At 44.1% G+C, this 17,798-nt stretch overlaps 2 protein-coding genes across 2 annotated transcripts; both read right to left on the bottom strand.

The window, feature by feature from the left end:
* Window positions 1-937: 937 nt before the first annotated feature.
* On the bottom strand, window positions 938-7,954 carry LOC143163384 (acyl-coenzyme A thioesterase 1-like). The gene is made up of 3 exons (XM_076344650.1): window positions 6,969-7,954; window positions 5,426-5,628; window positions 938-4,163 (listed from the first exon to the last, which is right to left on the bottom strand). Exons 1-3 carry the CDS (start codon window positions 7,420-7,422, stop codon window positions 3,561-3,563), a joined length of 1,260 nt encoding a protein of 419 aa, XP_076200765.1. The 5' UTR covers window positions 7,423-7,954; the 3' UTR covers window positions 938-3,560.
* Window positions 7,955-8,779: 825 nt separating this feature from the next.
* Window positions 8,780-17,715, bottom strand: JMJD7 (jumonji domain containing 7). The gene is made up of 8 exons (XM_076344651.1): window positions 17,649-17,715; window positions 16,685-16,838; window positions 15,496-15,749; window positions 14,611-14,667; window positions 14,098-14,193; window positions 12,196-12,272; window positions 10,937-11,096; window positions 8,780-9,269 (listed from the first exon to the last, which is right to left on the bottom strand). The coding sequence occupies exons 1-8, from the start codon at window positions 17,713-17,715 to the stop codon at window positions 9,181-9,183; spliced, it is 954 nt and encodes a 317-aa protein (XP_076200766.1). The 3' UTR covers window positions 8,780-9,180.
* Window positions 17,716-17,798: the final 83 nt, after the last annotated feature.

Here is a 17,798-nt window from a genome sequence, read left to right as displayed (position 1 = left end):
GGAAGAAAAGGATATGAAAATGAAAAGGATAAGCTGTGTCCAAAGGTCTCGCAGTGTGCAAACAGCCTGTAGCCTGCTTCAGGGACACCTAATTTAAAATAATAAGCTATATATGCTTCATATAACTTAGATCGCATTCACCCAGATTAACTTAGATTCATGGGATCTGGGCAGTAAGGCTAAAGTAGAGTTTAGAGACATTCCTCTCAAGGACATGCCTTTTCACACCAGTTCTCTTCTTTTTGGAGTAGTCTCCTTTCTATGTAGAGAGACCACAAGTTGAACCAGAGCAAAGAAGGAAAATTTTAAGAATGCACTGGCAAATCAGCAATCTCTATTGTTGCCTGATTCCAGATTAGCTAGGGAAAATCATCCTGCCCCAAAAGAGCACTGCAAGATGTACTGTTCCCTTATAATAAATTTGTCCATAGCAGCTTACATGTGGGGAGATTGCTTCTCACTTTAAGAGACTTGTCACAAGCTTTTCTCATTCTTGTTATAGATATGTAGCGCAACGTGCTAAACAAAGGGACGACTGACGTAAGCATCAAGCCAAGACCTTTCGGTTCAGGCTAGTCCTTCGATGCTCTATTTTATCTGAAGTACTTTTCAATTACAAGCAGATTACAAGAATAGCTTTCCCCATCCAATTTTTATTAGTTTTATCAGTTGTGCTTGGCATAGGCTCTCTTTTGCAGCTAAAGGCCAATTATCTTTAATTAAATAGTAACTTTCACATTGTTCTTGAATAATGTTGTCTGTACTCTGTAAGCCTGAAGAAACTATATAAAGCACCCTGACTCTACAGGCTGCGATTAGTAGAATTTTTGCCACTAACTTGGAAAAAAATGTGACCTTAGCCCCATTTGTCTAAATCATCTCTTCAGCAGAAGAAATGTTAAGTAGTCAGTCTTCAGCAAAACGCTGAACAACAGGCTTAAGAACAGGCACAAGCGTTTTATTGAAGTTAGGCCATTTCCAATTATTGTATATTAGTCTGCCTCCAGTTTCCAGTTTCTATTTTCTGAAGATAAGTTTCAAACTTGAGTTTAATTTAAAAAGGCCAGCTGATTCAAAAAGAATTCCCAGTGCAACTGAGTTGGCTGGCGTATTTTACCGTTTCTATGTGGCACAGAGCTGCCCAGCTAAATCAGCTTTTTCAGTCTTTCTTGCCAGCTGCCATCCAAGTGATAAATAAAGGACTTTTAACTGGGTAGCAATGCTTTCATTCCAGAGCAACAAAACAAAGAGGTCCTATGTGCTATTGTCATCGATGGAGTCACCAGTCAGCTCCCTTCATCCTCTAGTTTCAACACTGTTTTCCTTGAACCTGATTGCTGAACGTGACAATCTAACAGACCGTAGGAAAGCACCACTGGCCACATTGTTGACTGATAGAAAGCATTTTTCCTTTTAATGGTAGTTTCCTATAGATAAAGAAAATGTATTTTCTCAGAAGCTCACAATTTTCTAATGCGAAGTATAGATGTGTAAACTGTGCATTGAAGGCTGAGAAAGTTTGTCTTCCCCTCAGAAGGGATTAAAATAGATGTGAGTTATCCCACAGGCTGGAGAACACCAGTGTACTGCATAAGCCTCACTTTGTTCAGTAAAAACAAAAGAACAGAATTACTCGTACCACAGAGAAACTCACAGCCTTGTGCCCTGAGTCTGAGGCAAATGTGGATGGATAACCCAGGTTTTTTTTGACCGCCTCAATAAAATAGAAAAATGAGGGAAAAGAAAATGTCTCTTATTCAGATTGAACTGCTTAAATATGTTTGACTTCCCTTGTTGCTACACATTGCTCTTCTGCCAGGTCCTACCCACTCACTAAACACCTGGAACAACCACAGTCCATGCAGGACATAGACACAAGGGGACAAACAGAAATGAAGAAGAGGTAATAGCAGAAAACTTGATGACCAGTACAGGTGAGCAGGAGCAAGACCTCCCCACTCTAACTGCTCACACCTTGAGCTAAGTGGTACCCATCTACCATTCTGAGGAAGGGCTGGGGCGGGAAAATCAGAAGTAACTGAAGGGGCACACTCTGCATCAGATGTATTGCGTGATAGAGTCTACAGCCCTTTGAAGCCCAACATGCTCATTTTGAGTAGCCATTGCTCCCGGAAGCAAGAAAACTGAGGGCATGGTTCTGCCCTCAGCAGGATCCAGGCTCCTGCAGGGCTCGTGTCTCAGCAGGAATTGGAAACCAGGGACTACTGCTCTCTCAAAGGCAAGATTTTGCTGTCTCAGCAAAAGACAGAGACCTCCAGCTCCTGCTTGCTTCTGTGGTCAGAATGGGAGCTTTGACTGCTCCAGGAGGCAAAATTTGCTCAGCTGATGCCATTTGATATCTAGAAAATGCCAGCGAGTTGCTGTTTGCCACTACCCCACAAATGCACGAGGTAGATCACAGCTGTCCTTGGCAGGTTTGCACCTCATTAAAGGGTGAGATAATGCACTTTCTCCCCAGAAGGCAAGGTCAGTCCTCTCTGAAGAGTGGCATTTCCTAGCTGTCACTGAGCCCACAGCTGTCTGCTGTAGTGGCAAGGCCAGTGAGACAGCCCACTCCACAGGGCTCCTGGGAACTCAGCAGCAGCAGTGGCTTTATTCTTCCTCCCCAAAACGGGATAAACTGACTTTCAACATTCAAAAGCAGGTACTTAGCACATCTGTATCACCCCCATCTTGAGCACTGTGCAGATCCCTACTGCAAACTCCACCGCTCCTCTTACCAATAGGAGGTAAGGACTTCTGTATATATACTCTTCAGCCAGGCGAAGTGACAGCTTGTGACTACACCAGGATTGCTGCCTGTGTATTTATAAGCATAAAGACAGTCAAAGGCTTCATTCAGATAATTTCAAGTAAACTGTGCATACGCACATACACATTGTATTTATTGAGTAGCGCAGTGGAAACTTTACCCTAATATGTAACTTATCTGGAGTCAGCAGGAGATACAACCAGTGTAACCTAGGTAAGATTCACTTCTTCCGTTTTTTGACGTCCCAGAAAAAAAAAATGTTATCACTGCACTTCAGAATAAGTCAGAAGAGTGCCTTTTAGTTGAGATGAGAACTGCCACAACCTTTTTACTAAGAAACGTGAGAAAATGATATAGCAAGAGGAAAGGTGAGTGTACTAATGTGTTGCCCCAAGAAAGTGCTGTTTACATCTAGGTTAGTTAAAGGTGCAAGACTAAACAATTCAATGGAAAACTCCTCCTATGAGAGTATTCCATGCTACCAAAGGAGATGGCTGGATATTGAGGGCAAAGATAGCTCAGTACAAATGCAATCCACATGATGGGATGCTGGGTTTTTCTCAGATGACTACAGCACACAGGCAGATCAGATGGTGACTACAGTGCAGCTGGGATCAGAAGACAACTAAAATTCAACTAAAAAATGGAAAATTATTTGGGGAATGAAAATAAACAACTATGCAACAGCGGGGTTTAGAGGAAGGAAGGCCAGGAAACTTTCAATGAGTTTCCAAGATTCAGCGAGAGCTGAAACACCAACCCTGGTCAGCATCTTTGACAGCTTCCACTACAGCTTGCTCTTAGGGATGTCTGAGTACATCAAGTGTTGCCAGAAAAAAGCCTGTATCCTGCGCCATGCATCTTCCTGGGCTTTGGCATGCTCCCTCCTTTGCCCTCCCCAATGCACAAATATCCCAAGCACTTTGTGGATTGAAGCCTGGCACAGAGGTAAGTATGGTGGCTCCAAGAGGTGTCCTGCTCCAGAATAGGAGCAAAACTCCACTTCCCGTCCATACTGCTGAAGGCGTTGAACAGCATCCCGGCAATAGAGGTCACTTTTCCAGTTCATGTCATCCAGTCCCGACAGGAAGAGGAACTTGGCCAAGGACCTCTCCATTGGAATGCGACAATCCCAAGTCGCTGGGTCCCTGTGATCATCTAGGACATCTGAAAAATCTACTAGGCCAGACTCATCACTGGTCTTCATCCTCCCCAAATCATATGGGTGGGGAGGAAGAGTGAAGCCATCCCCCCGCAGGGGAATGAAAGAATTAAAACCAATTCCAGATATGCTGACAGCAGCCTTGATGCCAGGTAGAAATGTGGCCATGGAAAGGGCTAGATCAGCTCCTTTAGACAAGCCCAAAACGCCAATCCCAGTATCTTTCACCTGAAACACAGTTATGAAACAACCATTATCAACCACTCCTCATTTCCTGGAGTGGACATAACGTCTCCAGTTCTGCTTCCTCACTCCTCATCCAAGACCACCCACATTTTATCCTTCCCTCTCTATTCAGGTTACATCACTCCCATTTCTATCCTCTTGCTGAGCCTCCACAAGAGTGACTATGAATTCTACAGCTCCTCAACATTTCTCCTTCTGTAACACTTTTTCTCGCTGGTGACCTCTATAGACAAAGCCTCTTTGCTCCCTCCACATCCTGGCTCAACACTTGCTCTCAGTATTGTAACTTTTACTGCTCCTGCCTCCAGACGCCCTCGACCTTCTCTCCTCAGGTCCCCTTTGGAAAACCACTTTTTCATGGGTTTATTTGCATTGATTTTCTTTCATGCCATTGTTTTTTGATACTCTCCTACAGCTGACCTGTTACCTCCTGTTTAAATCAACTTATTTAAAGTGAGGGTTCTTCACACCAAATTCATTTTGTAATGTGTGCCTTGTAAGATACTCTGGAAGTTTCAGAGCTCTATGAGGAACAAGACAAACAAGCAAGGCTGTATTCTGCTCTCACACTGGCTACGTTCCTGGTGCCCACGTGCTAGAAAATAAACAACTTTGTAAAATGAATACCGCATTAGGTAGCATTCCATTCAAAAGTTTAAATGCTACTTGATTTCTCTCGGTCTCTTTTGGTTTAAGTATGATGATATATTGCTATAAAGTGCCCTTCTCATCTCACATACTTGTTCAAATACAGCCCCAGTTTCTTAAGATATGGCACACTTTCCAGTGCTACAACTGTAAGGGATTCTGTTGTTAAAGTGTTTTGTTACTGTCTTGTGAAAGTTACTCAGAATCAAAAGCCTGTACATTTCAGAAATAGTAGAAAAAGTCAATGGATTTTTTTTCCTTCTAAAATCTTGAAAGATGCAAATGTAGGGGAAAAAATTAAGTGGTGTTGTGCTTCTAGTCCAGGAACTGCTTTGATTTAATCTTACACAAACACTGGTTTGCACAACACTCTATGGACTGTCATAAGATGCTGCGCAAAACCAGCTATCCAACTACTTGCAAAACTGGAGTTGAGGCACATGCTTTTCCATCTCTCAGATCACGCTGTCTTTCAGACAACGCTGTCTCCTTCTAATATCTCAGAAACTTAGTTGCATTCAGTGACATATAGCATTTCACATTAGAAAATTGGAAAATAGTTTCCAACAAGATGAGTATCGTAATTTGTCTCTTACCTGCGGTTGCTTCCGCAAAAAGTTTACAGCTTCCTCAAAGTAGCTCAGTTCAAGAATCTCTGGCATAGCAGGGAGATCTTCAAAGGCCATGTAAGCAAGAGCCAAAGTCATGAAGCCTCTGCTAGCCAGAAGACTTGCTCTGTATTCAACAAGACCTCCTCCAGATCCATACAAATCGATAAGTCCAGGGAATGGACCAGATCCTGCAATGAAAGGTGTGTGTGTGTATATATATATGTATACACACTCAAAGAGAAAAGTTGCTACAGTTGTCCCTTCAGTAGTGCCCTCAGCACATAACAGGACAGTAGATATCAAAAGGAAATCATCCTCTGAAGCTTTCCATGGAGGTTCTCATTCTCAGGTACACACACAACCACTGTAAGGACACTAATTTGCATATTTCTTCTCTCTCTTAGGAACTCATTATAGGAAGTTCATATGTTGGGCATCTTTCTCCCACCATGAATTTCAGCTGAAATTGGCCTAGATGTTCTCAGGCCATTGGAGACTGATGAACAAACAGTACCACTGCATGAGCAGCGCTTCTTTAGGAACTGTGCTAGCAGGTTTTCCAGGGAGAGAATATTTGAGTTATGAAATGCACCCACAAATGCCAGCACTGACCTATGCCAATTCAGGCTTCAGTCTGATCTGGGTAACTACCCCTGGGCTTCTCAGTTTTCCTCCTGCAGCCATAGGACCTTCCATTCCTGCTGCTGGTCTGCCCATTCTTATAGCTAGACTTCCCGTACAAGGTTTGGTGTCACAGCAGCTGCAAGGGACTTTTTATTCATTACAGAGCAAGACATTCACGTTTAAGTACTGCTCAGGGAACATAAACAGTTCAGGGCTCAGAGCAGCTTTACACAGGATCCAGTCTCAGCACTGTCTCCGTACGGAGCTGTGGAATATGACGCCTGTTTAATGAAAGACCTTGCTTTTCTCATTTGTCTCCCATCTTCCTAAGTATCCCATGCAGTCAAGCTGCTCAACCAGGTAGAGAGTTCTTTCTTTGGCTTTTCCTTAGCCAGAGACAGAGAGGCAAGTCCAAAGCCTGCAAGAAGATCCGTAGCAGCTGTTGGAGCAGCCTAGGCTGGCTGCAGCCCAAGTCCAGTGCTCCCACCACACCTCATCATTTCTCGCTGCACGGCTGGAGCTGTCACATCTCACAGCTCTGCCGAAGACCAGGGGCCTCTTTGTCCTGTCAGCTAAACAGAAGAGCTAAGAAATAAACACACTTTTCCCCAGAGCTTTCACTGCAGGAGAGGTCCTGACCCCCCTCAGCTAGAGCAAACAGGACATGCCTCGTGTTACCACTGCTGCTCTCCCTGCAGCCCCCCCCACCTCGGCATTTGACCCTCCTGGGCAATGCCTGCTCCTCCCTGCTCTGCTGTGAGGATCCAAGCAGCTGGACCAAGCACAGGCTGAGGGAACCACTAGCTGACACTTTGCTCTGGGTTGCCGAGTGCATCCAGGGGCCACGGGGCACAATACGTGGTGTAAGTCACACCTGGAAAACCAGAATGGAATTAAAACTCACCAGGAGGGAGGAAGAGGGTTGCTTTCAGACGACCTTCTCTGACCGAAATCCTCTTCACCCCCTCTCCTATAAACCATCGTTCATTGGCGCATTTTCCCAGCAAGCGGCTCATGTCCCCATGGCCCTCATACACTTCAAAGTCCACACAGAAAGGGGTCAGGACGTTCCTCTTTGCCAGCCGCTTATAGGGCGCTTTAGACTGCAGAGACCACAGCAGCCCCATCGGCTCCACTCCCGAATAGCTGCCCCCCAGCGCTGGGGAGCGGCTGAGGTCGAGCTCTCCGCTGCTCCCAGCCCTGTAGCGAGCGTGGGCTTGGAAAAGCTCCCCGCTCTCATCCACCAGGCTGGCTCGGAGGGTGACCACCTGCTGCGGCAGGAGACCCGCCACGCAGATCTGCACGGGGTCATCGAACAGACACCTGGAGGAAGGCAGAACCGTCACCTGCACCGCCATCCCAGCTCTCCCGCTGGGGAGAGGAGCTGCCCTTTTTTGCGGCGAGACACGGCTGCGTGAAACAGGACCGTCAGCAGCCCGTCGCTTCCCAGGCTTACAATCTCTGCCCGAAGTCCAGGAGGAACCACCGTGACTGCTTCCTTCAGCCGGCAAGCGCGGGCTGCTGGGAGACGTAGTTCAGAGCGCGCCTCCCTCCAGGCACTCTGGCTCAGGGGTGGTACAATGACACCATCCACTCGCACAGACACAAGCTGTCATTTGTTCCTGGCATGCAGTCTTACTTTTGATTATAGAGAGAGACTAAATTAAAAACCCCAAAGTGACAAAAAGAGACACTCAAACTGCCTTTCTCCCCGACCGTGGGAAAGTCCAGATTCGACGGCAGAACTGGCCTGGGCGCCTTTGCCCAGGCACAGTGAACACAAACAAACTGGAGAGCCTGAAGTAACGTGACATCTTAATCTAGCTGGGAAACAAAGCCTGCCCTTAATCCCTCTTGAGTTTTCAGCAATTTTTGGACAAGCACCACAAGGTAAAATGATGCTTTATGCTTTATCTGTGTTTCTTTAAAAAACAAAAGAAAGAGACAAAAGAATTATCTTTTTTTCTTCACAATAATCAATGTTGTCTGAAGGGTATCTGCATTTTCCTAATTAATACATGGAAAATAAATTTCCCCCCATATCACTAATGTTTCTAAGGAACTGTTTGAAGATTCGATGACAAATACCAACTTTTGGTTTTCATAAATAACGATACTATATTTTTGCGATGTCCGCGTATCTAATAGCTTTCTAGTCCTACCCTGCAGGTCTCAGACACGTGAGTAGTCTCATCCTGTTCTGTGGAAATACAAATGGGAACTAAGGCTGCAGAAATATGCTCCTGGTTCACACAACTCACCTGACCACGTGTTAGGCAGCAATTAATGGCAAAGGAATGACACAATCCATGAGCCTACAAGCTGCAGAATCACACGTCATGCCACGAGACCATAGGTGATGTGCAGATTGACTGTAGATCTGGCAAAGCAACTCTAAAATCACCACTCAGGATGTAAGACAATGCAGCTACATTTAACTACAATGGTGGAAAGAAATAAAAACCAGCAAGAAAAACATGTAGCTTGACATGGAAAATAGCCAGCATTGACTTTTGCATGTCCTCCTAGATGTCCTCCACCCATCACATAATTTGAAAAAAAAGTAAGAAATTAGTACAGAAATAAGCTTTTGAACTGACCTTTTATTGCAGAAGTTGTAATTTCTCACCATCAAAACACCACAGCCACTGAACTTAGTGAATTACAACTGGACAGGACTTTCGCCTTAAGCAGAATGCATGTGTTGGACAGATGCAGCCTGATGTACAGGTGGGTGGCGGAACAGATTCTTCCTTTTCCTCTTGGGTTGTTATGAAAACAATCTGTAGATCTGAACAAACAGTCACGGCTTCTGTTTTGGGATTTCCCAAACCTGGATTGCCTCCCTTCAAATTTTATTTTGCTCACCGTCACTGAGGCAACATGCAAAGACCTAAAAATGCTATTATCAAACCTACTTACAAGCCAAAAAATCTGGCCAATTATTCTGGACTCTGAAGTCAAGCAAAATAGCCATGATCTGTTTGACAGACGTTGTTGAAGATAATTTAATGTTCAGTTCTTTTCACTTGAATCATGTTTGTACTCCAGTCACAGATGCTGATGATTGTATCACATCAGAGAGAGAGATCACAAGGTCAAGTCTCCCACCTCTGCTATAACACTTTCACGGTTTTTGTGAGACAATCTAGTAGTTGATAATAGCTGTACTTAAGGTCATATTCCATGTCATACCAATAATTCACTGAGGAGACAAGAAAAAGGAAAAACATTTCTAAGGCTAGAATGTAATGATTTACAAACGTGTTCATAGACTGTTTACACAGTTCAGCTGGTACAGGCTTTTCCTTATTACTGACTGAACTTTGAACTGAGCAAATCTTTGACTACAGCCAAAAATAATGTAAGCAAATGTTAGAGTTCTTAAATAGTGCTGCCAATGCAACTCTGTCTTAACCCAAACCAACTCCTCTTCAGACTCTATACTGGGGATTCCTTGGAGTAGAAGCTGGCAAAATGTTTAGGAACAGAAAATGTATGCTTCTATTTAGACCAAAAATACCAAATACACTGCAAAGTTTAACATCTGGATAGGAACCTCTCTTCCTCTGAGTGTGTAAAGGATGGCAAATTCACCACTACTTCACAATGGTCATCAGTTAGACAGTGCTTTAATTCTGCTTCTCATTTTAATTTTGGTGTACATCTCCTAGAAAAAATAAGCCAAGCAGTATAATATTGTACCAATGGTTCTTGGAGGAGGATATACTCCAGCTTCAGATATTCACTGGACCAGACCCAGAGAATACTGTTTTTTCAGGTGTATACAGACTGTAGTGTAGTTAACAGACTAAAGGCCAAATAAACTCATCAACTCTTTAGCATTTCTGCTAGACAGAGCAGAATAGAGTGGCTGGGGGCTTGCAACTGGAAACAACTCCATTTTTTCTAAAAAATCTTTAAGGACTGATGCAGCAGTACTGGGAAAAGAGAATCAGAAATACTGCTTTACTGCTAGCTTGTCTTTTTATCACAGTATCGCAAATACTGAAAAAAGGGCTTGCAATATTTGCAGTATTACACAAATACTAACGTTATGTTGGTCAAAATACTGTATTTACTCTTCCTGAGCAGACAGTATTATTCCAGGTAAAGGACAGCAAAAAACTCTTCCTCAAACCTTGCAAAACTTACAGGATATAATGATAATACTTTGCACCACCCCCACCCCTCCACCTGCACCAAATGAGCAATGCTTGAAATTCTGGAACTCTCTTCGGGAAGGAAAAGAAAAGGATAGAGATGATGATAAATCCTACAAAGAAAGAGATGACAAGACTTTTGATAAGCTCAGGGGAACCGTACCACAAGCATAGGCTTATTAGCAAGGTAGGAGACTGGGTCAGAGCAGATTCCAGCTCGCATGACAACAGAGTATCTTCCACGTTGTGTCTATATCCATGCCTAAAACTCATACACTTTCTGGTTTCCTTTTCTTCCCCCAGATCCTTTTCTGTTGATGTGATAATGGCACAGGCAACATCCAGTTTCTTTGTGAAAGGTGACCAATTTGCAGTTAGCAGGCTAGGCAGACAAACTGCTTAGCTCAATGTTATAAAAAGAAACTGGATCATGATCCCTGAATTAGCTATCCTTCTCCAGACTTGGTAACTAGAAAGGCTTTTGCTTCTGCTACATCCCTAGCACTTGTCAATAATGCTATGAATTATAAGCAAAAGACTGTAAGGAGGTAGCCCCATGGCATCTGCCGAGATTGCTATTTCCTCCTGAGGGGAGGTAGATGATTTTAAAGGCACCTTTGGTCCCAGTTATGCTTTGCTGTAGCTGTTTTGCTCTAGCTGCACACCCACCACAGTTCAGAAACATATCTGGAAATACTGTGTATTTTACCTGCTATACAGCCATGTGATTGCTGAACATGATGGAACCAGAGAGAAGGCAGGTATAACATCTCACCAGCTTTCACTGTACACTGCAAAGGTTTTGCCTGAGCATACTCTGGATACTGTTCCAGATTCGGGTTCAATGGGTCCAGGGGGATCCAGGGCACCTAAAAGCAAAAGAGTATGTATATGGTACTGACCCTGGCAAAAAATTCCAGCAAGCTTCCAGAAAAAACAACTGATAACCAAACTTACTAGGTTACGTAACATGTATTTTGCCTAGCAAAACACGTACAGCTACACAGCTTTCCACATTCAACTGGGAATAGGTCAAGGATGCAAAAATTTGCCTCCTTCAGGGAAGCATTTCTAATTAGGGAAAAGGTGCTAAATGTCAGCCATGAAATTTCAGTCTCGTGGCATACTTTCAAAACACCTCCAGCCCCTTAAGTCATATGTTCCTCCTACATTCAGTACTTGAGTATTTTATCTGCACCACTCATTTTAGAAATTCCTTTCTTCTTCTAAAGCTCTCTGGTCTAATTTTATTCCCAGCAGCTAAAACCCCCCTTCCTGCTGGGAAATCCCTCTTGCCTGCATTCATTTCTTCTATGCCCTACAGAGTTATAAACCTCAGCACTCAACCTTACTGCATTACAGGAATGCTCCCATGAGATTCCACGAGCACCACTCCGGAAACAGAGAAAAAGCCCTAGCTCAAGTTCGGCTGTAGCATTAGTCACACATTGCAGAGGCAAAAGGAGAGAGATTATAAACAAAAGGCTACTGAGTTTTTGTAAAGTGCCTCCAGATCTATACATTTTAATCAAATAAATATTGCTACTACTAAGAAAACACAATTTATTCATTGAGACAGATACATTTTATTGCACTGGGTGATACTGCTGTAGAACAAAACTGAGCTCTGAGTAGAGGGCCAAAAGAAAGTGAATGCAGAGGAGTCTATTTCAGTCTTAATGAAATCAGTTCCTTTACTGTTGATTCATTTAAAAGTCCTTTACTGGATCTATTTAGGTTTGGTGCAAGGAAGACCGTTTACGATATCAATGTTTCAGGTGTGCTGTAAAAATCTTTTCTGGAAGCTGGGTATCCTTTGCGAATAGTAAAATACAAGTGAAATATCTGGGCATTCTCTTTCCAGTAATGAAGGATTTCTAAATATTAATCAATATGCTCAGCTTGAAGGCTCAGCAGTACCCAAAACTATCTTTACTGTATTGATTGTGTTCTTTATATACTTTTTACCTTATCTGCACTCTTCTCATCCACAATTTCAAATGAGCCATCTTCTGATACCTGGTAGGTTGCTGGCTGATAGAGGTCTGGAACCATAGAAAGAATTAAATGACACAACTCAGAATAGTACTCAGAGAAACTAATGGCAGGGCATGTCACACTTTCACCAAGTAAAAGAAAAATTAAGACAAAACCATTGTCAACTCACTGTCCTCACTGTCCTTCCCTTTGTCCATTTCAATTTTTATTGAGTGTCTTAATTTTTTTTTTTTAAGTCAGTCCAAATACTGAACTGCCTTCCCGTTTGGAATTCCAGCCTTCTTTCCTCACAGGAATTGTTCTCCTCAAAACCCGTTTTATTCCTGGTCCTATTTTGTTCCAGTAACTGTCTTGTTTCCCTTTCAGAAGTCATAAAGGCATCCCAGACTTACACATCTTTCTACATTCTGGCATTTCTTCTTAGGTCAGGCTAGCAAGATAGCCCTCACAAGAGTTATTAGTGACTTGTGGCCAGCCTTTCACTTCTAATTTTATCCGATAGGGCTTATCAACTGCTTCAGATACTGCAGGTTGCTTTTCTTTCATTGCTTCAGCACATGTGGTTTTCTAAGCCTTCCCTTGAGAGAGTTTCTCTCCATTAACCTGATGTTCAAAAAGATGGAGTCGTCTTTTTACTACACGCTATAAACCGTAAGCATTACCTCTGTTCTATGCTTTAACAGTAACTTGTTTTACAAAGTATGACTCATATGACATACGTGTATTTCATACATTCACATACATATGACACCACCTCTCCTATGCAGAAAGGCTGAGACAGATGGAGTTGTTCAGCCTGGAGAAGAAAAGGCTCTGGGGAAACCTTATTGCGGCCTTTCAGTATAAGGGGGCTTATAAGAAAGACAGAGAAAGACTTTTTACCAAGGCCTGTACTGACAGGACAAGGGGCAACGGTTTCAAACTGAGAGAGGGTAGATTTAGATTGGATATAAGGAAGAAATTTTTTACGATGCGGGTCATGAGACACTGGAACAGGTTGCCCAGAGAAGCTGTGGATGCCCCATCCCTGTAAGTGTTCAAGGTCAGGTTGGACGGGGCTTTGAGCAACCTGATCTAGTGAACGGCAAGGGGGATAGACTAGATGATCTTAAAGGTCCCTTCCAACCAAAACCATTCTATGATTCTATGATTTCAAGGTTGTAAACAAAATAAAACCAGTATAAATAAAATATTGTAGCAGCGCACATATCCAGGCAAAATTATATTAGTGTCATATAGCACTCTGCATTCACTTAATCTGAAGGTTTGAAAGTCAAGGAATGGGAAAATAAAGTCTTATTTTATGAGGCATATAGTTAAGCTGTCCATCTTCTAGATGACACTGCAACATAACAAACTATTACTGTGCATATAGGAAAGCAACATAAAGAAACAGAAAATGGGCAATGCAAAGTAATGCTGCCATAAGAATCTCTTTTTTCATTTCTCCAGTTTTCAGAGATTCAGTTAGTAACTTGCATATTTCATTAAATTACAACTTATTTTTCAGCTTCCTGGTTTTTTTTCCTAGAGAAAAGAATGAGCAGGCAGAATCCAAACATGTTAAACATCAAAGATGACATGCTACAATGCTGACAAGATACTTAAATAATTTAAATATTCTAAAGCTGAAGAGACTGCCGTGAGTATCAATGAACCTATTACTTTACAGGACTGGAAAACCTGACCTCAGAATAATGTTTGTGTTACAAACTACCTGCAGCACGAAATAGAAGAGATTTCTGTTCACCCAGGAAAGTGTAACACTGCATAAACATCAAAATGTTATCTCTGCTTCCTTTTTCATATCTTCCAATATTTTACTCTCTCCTCCTTCCAACCTCCAGACGTACTGCATAGTAAATTACATACCATATGGGATGAAGGGACGGTCACTCGGTGGATGCAGTAGAAAATGTTTCTCTCCAGATACCACACAGTACAAGTTCTCATAATGATCTTTATGTACTAGGATTGAGAAAAAAAAAAAAAAGAGATGTGGAGAAAGAGAGAAAATCAGTGTTATTTCCTTCTTTACATCAAAAACTATAGTAAACTGAAAGTGTCAGCTTGTCCTCTATTATCAGGCTGCTTCCTCCTCTTGTGGCCACTGGGAGTGGAAAGTAACAATGTAATGTTGCAACAAATGTATTCAACGAAGCAAATTGTCAGTGCCTTGTCTGACGCGATGTCAGGTAGATGCACCCAGAGGCACAGCAGCAAGAGGCTGCAGAAGTACAGGAGACAGAATGCAAAAAAGCATGTTAGAGTAGAACTGCCTTGTCAGAAAAAACACACAGTCCTACTGAGCCACTAACTCAAAAAAAGCCCGCTTAACCCGTGCTGAAAGCGCACAGAAGACTTACAGCGCCGTACAATACGTACAAGACGTCACAGCAGCTGATTCCCCAAGCCAGAAATTCACAGCATCAGGCTTCTTCCCTGTATGGTTAGGGAGTAGAGAAATGTTGTCAACAGAAAAGGAATTTGAAGTGTCATGTTTAAAAGCATTTCAAATAATTTTCTGCCAATTTCTGCCAAATTCTGTCCTTTAACTTCCTTCATAACTATGACAGGTTTCATTGCAAATAGCACTCTGTGAGCAACAGCAACCTCCTTCTACAGTGGAAGCCACTGTAGTGCCCATCAGACTTCATGACGTAGTATTATCCATCCCCAAATCGATGGTTACAACCCTTTGTTTCCACATTCTGAATCCCTAAGACTTAGCTCAGAGAAACTGCAGCATGTCTACGTATGGTTGAAAAAGAAGGTGAGATCACAGTAAATCATTTTCATTGACGTTTTAAGGAAAGACATGCTGTAAAATAGAAACCAACTGAAATAGAACAACGTTTAACCAGAAACAAACATGTATAACTTTACCAAAGGGGGTGGGGGCTGTGTGTTGTTTCGCTCGTTTGTTATGCTAGCTTTGGTAGCAACCGCATGAATCCTGTCGAAACATGACTCCGAATCAGAGAAAAGCCACTATATGAAAAGAAGTGCTATATGGCACGATCACCACATTGTTTCAGTTGTGATGGTCCCAATACACGACTGAGATACTGATTCTGGAGTAACCCAAACCCAAAACTTGGATTACTCTATTATTAAGTATTTTACCACTTCTACTTTCTAAGGGGGTGAAACCAAACTGAGCTGTGGCATCCAGAAACAGAACAAACATTTGCCATGTACCTAGCATGATTGTTTTAAAGCTCCATACAAAATATTTACTGACTATAGGAGAAATAATAGAAGGTTTACCAAGTGCCTCACTCATCCATGGTATGTCAGGCTGCACATCACAGACAAGTTCAGGGAACTCCTCAGTAAGGTTTGAACACTGCTTCTGCACATAGAATACGTTGGGAGAGGTCACTTTCTTCTCCACAATGTCCAAAAAGTCCATGAAAGGCATTTGGCGCTCCTCTGGCATGACAAAACGGTCCTGAAACACCGCATCTGCATAACCATTGGGTGTTACTGCCACGCTCACTACCTTGGGACCTACTACCTCCCTGCAAAATAAATCAAAGGTTTATAGCCACACCTGCAATTGGCCTATATATTGGACACTAGTTACTTTAAAAAGAACATGTTTCATGGCCAGCAAAAATAGGAAGCCTGGCTTTCCATGCATGGGTGTCTCTAGACTAAATTTTCTACTGTCTGATAAGGACTCTGGCATTCTGCTCCGATTGCTCCCTGCGGTCAAGGCAACCATAGTATCTTTCGCCTCTCTAAATTCTCTGGTGTCTAACAGGTGGGTTCACAAAGGAGCTCCCTTTTCCCCCGTGCAGGCAGAGCGCCCTCTTCAGACACTTCTTTTCATGAATCACGGCAGAGCTTGGTATTCTCGGGACCACTCAACCCAACCAAATCTGATGGGCCATATGTTCAAAAGCAATCGAGGAGGGAGAAAGGGCAGACAGAGACTGACGGACACACACATTGTGAGGCTAACAGTCCTTATTTCTGTGAGAAATTTAATTTTAAACCCATAGATTTTAGGTCTAACCAGAAATCCCCTCTCAAAAAAACTTTAAAAAAAAATCATTGTTAAAATGCTCATCGTTTGGTTTTTTTAAAAAAGATAAGGTGTACTCAGTCACAAACAAGTCAGTCTGTTCTTAGAGCGCTACAGCCCCACTCCAACTGGGAGGCTACAGAGCGGAGCACTGGCCAGAGCACAGCAATCAGACTGGGTTTCGATAGCCTGACTCTGTTGGCTGCACGCAGCCAAAACACCCACCCTTCATACTGCACCGGGACAGGTCAGGAACTCAGTATGTTTGCAGGAAGAAATTTACACGAGTTTGGCAAGACTGAACACCTTCATACAGAAGGACAGAGGAATCTGAGCTAATAATGGATAAAACCAAAGATTAACAAAGGGTCTTTTACTGAGGTCAACCGAAATTGACCACCAGCCTGCTCCAAAGCTCATTCATACCTGAGGTACGCTGCGGTCCATTTCTTCAGAGCCGGCCAGTGGCTGATGGCATTCTGAATTATACAAGGTTTGTTCGGACTCACCCATTCTCGATAAAACTCCAGCGGGGACGGAGGCCTATCAAGATAGGGTACGGACTCCGTCCACCCCAGCTCTGTCCAGGCAAACGAGAAAGTGTTTTACTCAGCATCCCGAGAGAAGCGCCTTCTGCTAGCACACTAACTGGCTTCAAACCCCACACCACAGGCACTCAGCTGAAAGCAAGCAGTGTCCCGCACACACACACCCCCCGGCTCCAGAAATCACCCTGTTAAAACCCAGAGGCTGTTAGGGAGGGTTTCGGTGCCAGACGGATCCCCCAGGCTGTCGCCCTGCTACTCTCCTGCTGTCAGCCACAGCTCATCCCACAGGTGGCCACGCCGTGGGCCCAGAGGTGAGTGGGCATGAAGGACATAGGTTACAGGAGATGCACCTCTGATACAGAGACGATACCACAGGAAGATTTTTGGAAGCTGGAATAGTGCTTTGTTTTGCTATTTTATACACAGGAAAACAACCTAAAAAGGCCATTTTCTCGAGTTTCGTTTTCTTTTTGCAGCAGCATTTCTACTGCTTCTTCACCTTGGAAACATTTGCCTGAAAACAGAGTAGAAGCGTGGATGCTCCAGTTCAACCCACGCAGGTGCCGTTTGCGGCTGCTGCGGCCCAGCCGGGGAGCCGAGGCGGCCGAAGACAGAGTTTTATTTCCCACGGGGCGGGCTGGTGCCCCCCGGAGAGCGCCGGGGAGGCGGCGGGGCCCGGCCCAGGCCCCAGCGCCCACCGCTCACGCACGGCCGTCACAGGCGGGGCCACCCCCGCGGCCTCCCACCCCCTTCCCGCCGGGCTGACCCCCCCCCCCCCCCCCCACGCCCGCCCCCTCCCCTCTCCTCTCCCCGCTCGGCCGCGCCTCCGGCCCAGCGCTCACCGCGGGCCTCCCGCGGGAAGGCGGCCAGGCAGCCCCTGACGGCCCGCAGCGCCGCGCCCTCCGCCATGCCCGCGCCGCCGCCCCGCACGGCGCCGCCTGCGCAGCCCGGCCCCAGCCCGGCCGCGGAGGAGGAGGCACCGCCCGCCTCCT

The sequence above is a fragment of the Aptenodytes patagonicus genome, chromosome 7 (assembly GCF_965638725.1).
Source record: "Aptenodytes patagonicus chromosome 7, bAptPat1.pri.cur, whole genome shotgun sequence".
NCBI lineage: Eukaryota > Metazoa > Chordata > Aves > Sphenisciformes > Spheniscidae > Aptenodytes > Aptenodytes patagonicus.
The sequence above is the reverse complement of the archived record's forward strand: the minus strand, read 5'-3'. Positions and strand labels throughout refer to the sequence as shown.